Genomic DNA, 2,500 nt, shown 5'->3' with positions numbered 1-2,500 from the left:
ACCGAAACCTTCTTTTCCTGATATAAAAATTATTATCCACGTCAATTATTCTTTATATTTTTCTTTGATCATTTATTTATTTAATTATATATATATATATATATATATATATATCTTTATCGTTGTTAATATTATTCTCCCTGTATGAGATAATAAATATATAATATTATTTTGAATTTGATTAATCTTACCGAGACTTCCGGAAAGAATGGACGACACTATGAAAATAGTTAACGTTAAATAATACATCTTCACGAATTAGGATTTACGGGATTACTGAATGCACAGATTTTCATCATTGTATTTAATATACTGTCTTATCGATACATCAGACAGATTAGATACGATTCTATACGTGATCTTTATGACAAAGTATATATATATATATACATATATATATATATATATATGTGTGTGTGTGTGTGTGTGCGTGTGTGTATGTATGTGTGTAGTAACATGATTGTGTTTAAAATACTCTGAATGTAATAACATCTGCATCTTCTACTTATATGCAGAGATTAAACTTATATATAATATATAGTAAATATTAATATAATATACATTATATTAATAACATAATAATAATAATAATAATAATAATAATAATAATAATAATATATATATATTTCTTTTTTCCATTATGAACTTCATGAAATCACGTTATTCATATAGTATAGATTTATCTTTTCTTTCGATATAATCGACACACTTTGTCTTTACATTTAATAGATATTCCAGATTTAGCTTCAATCAACGTTTCCAAATATTACCAATATATTGCGATATTGGAGAAAAACAATAGATTTTATATATATACGTATTTATATAAGGCGTTTCTGCTTTTATAATCTCTCTCTCTTTCTCTCTCTCTCTCCCTCTCTCTCTCTCTCTCTCTCTCTCTCTCTCTTTCTCTTTCTCTTTCTCTATCTTTTTCTCTATCTCTCTAAATATAACTATTGTCCTCGGTGGAAGTATTTACTTTGCTCATAATTATACATTTTTATTTTAAGAATATAATAATTTAATAAAGTATATTATTAAATATATTTATTTTTTATTTTGAAATATTGTATATTAAAATATTGTATTGTTAATAATATTTCATTACGATTAAGTACGTATTACATATGTGATTCAATTTCAGATCTTATCTCTTGCCAACTTTTATATTCTTTTTTTATATATTTTCTTTTTTTTTTTTTTTTTTAATTTTTTCTATATATATATATAAAGAAAATATCAAAATAACAGTAAAACTGAATCGTCTCATTTTTTTTTTTTTATTATTATTATTGCTTCAGTACAATAATCTCTTGATAGAGAACGATTAATTTAAAGTCGTACTTAATTTTTTTTTTTTTTTTGGTCCTTGCTTTTAATAATACCTCAAGCAATTTAATTCATAACGCAATATAATACATTTGATTAAATAATACATACGTATTATATATTATATATATATATATATATATATATATATATATATATAATCTGATTAATAATATAGTCGGATAATTAGGTATATTTTTTCTTTCTTTCTTTTATTTATTTCTTTTTTTTTTTTTTTTTTATTAATAGAGATTATATTATACCATCGCATAAATTACATACACAACGAATAGAGTTGCCTTGGATTCTTTCATGTATATATATATATATATATATGTATATATATATATATATATATATATATATATATATATATATATATATATATATATATAGATGTTATTTTATTTTTTATTATCTCTTAATCGTTTCTCTTTTCTTTTCTTTTTTTTGTTTTTTTTTGTTTTTTTTTTTTTATTCATTTAAATTATTATTAACCAAGAAAAATTGGCAGTAGTTTTACGTGACGCATTATATTGAGAGCAGACACAATTACATTAATAATATAAAAATCATCAAACTTCGTGTTGGAATCATTATGGGGTTTTTCTTCTTTTTTTTTTTCTTTCTATTCTCTTTCTTTTTCTTTTCAGAAAAGGGAATAATAAAGGATGTGGAGATTGGAGGGGAGAGGAGGGCAGGGATAGATTCGATTTGATAACATTTATTTGACGGTTTTATATATTCGTATACGTTCTATATTCCTAAAAGTTTACATGAACCGTCGTATATAATAGACGCATTAAGATCTATAATATTGTTGTTTTCAGATTCAAACATTAAACGGACTCCGATAGGATGGTGTATCTTATTTTAAAATTTATTACGTATCATTACATGTCCGTAAATAATATAGAATAATGCTATTACAATAATTGATTTAATTCGAAGACCAACCAAGGGTATAGAATTAACATTAATAAAATATAGAAATTTTAATTATTATGTTAATACCCTTGAGATATAATATTTTCTGTGGGATGATCACTTAGAATTATATCTTAGATTACAAAAATACGTAAAGGCACTTGATAAGAATTTTTAAGTTTTCTTTTTTCTTTTTTTTTGTCTTTTCATTTTCTTTTTCTTTTTTTTTTTAGTGTTTTTTGTT

The 2,500-nt window shown here is 22.1% G+C and overlaps 1 protein-coding gene across 2 annotated transcripts in view; it reads right to left on the bottom strand.

The window, feature by feature from the left end:
• LOC124427315 (retinoid-inducible serine carboxypeptidase-like) overlaps window positions 1-301 on the bottom strand; it is a 3,317-nt gene extending 3,016 nt beyond the window's left edge. For both annotated transcript variants that reach the window (XM_046970074.1, XM_046970075.1), the window contains exons 1-2: window positions 192-301; window positions 1-17 (exon numbers count right to left, since the gene is read on the bottom strand). The exon at window positions 1-17 is cut by the window's left edge and continues 213 nt beyond it. In XM_046970074.1, coding sequence (XP_046826030.1) covers window positions 1-17; window positions 192-249 — 75 coding nt within the window. In that variant the 5' untranslated portion in view covers window positions 250-301. The remainder of the gene's footprint in view (window positions 18-191) is intronic.
• Window positions 302-2,500: the final 2,199 nt, after the last annotated feature.

The sequence above is a fragment of the Vespa crabro genome, chromosome 10, assembly GCF_910589235.1.
Source record: "Vespa crabro chromosome 10, iyVesCrab1.2, whole genome shotgun sequence".
In the NCBI taxonomy this organism is placed as follows: Eukaryota; Metazoa; Arthropoda; class Insecta; order Hymenoptera; family Vespidae; genus Vespa; species Vespa crabro.
This window is presented reverse-complemented; position numbering and strand designations above follow the sequence as displayed.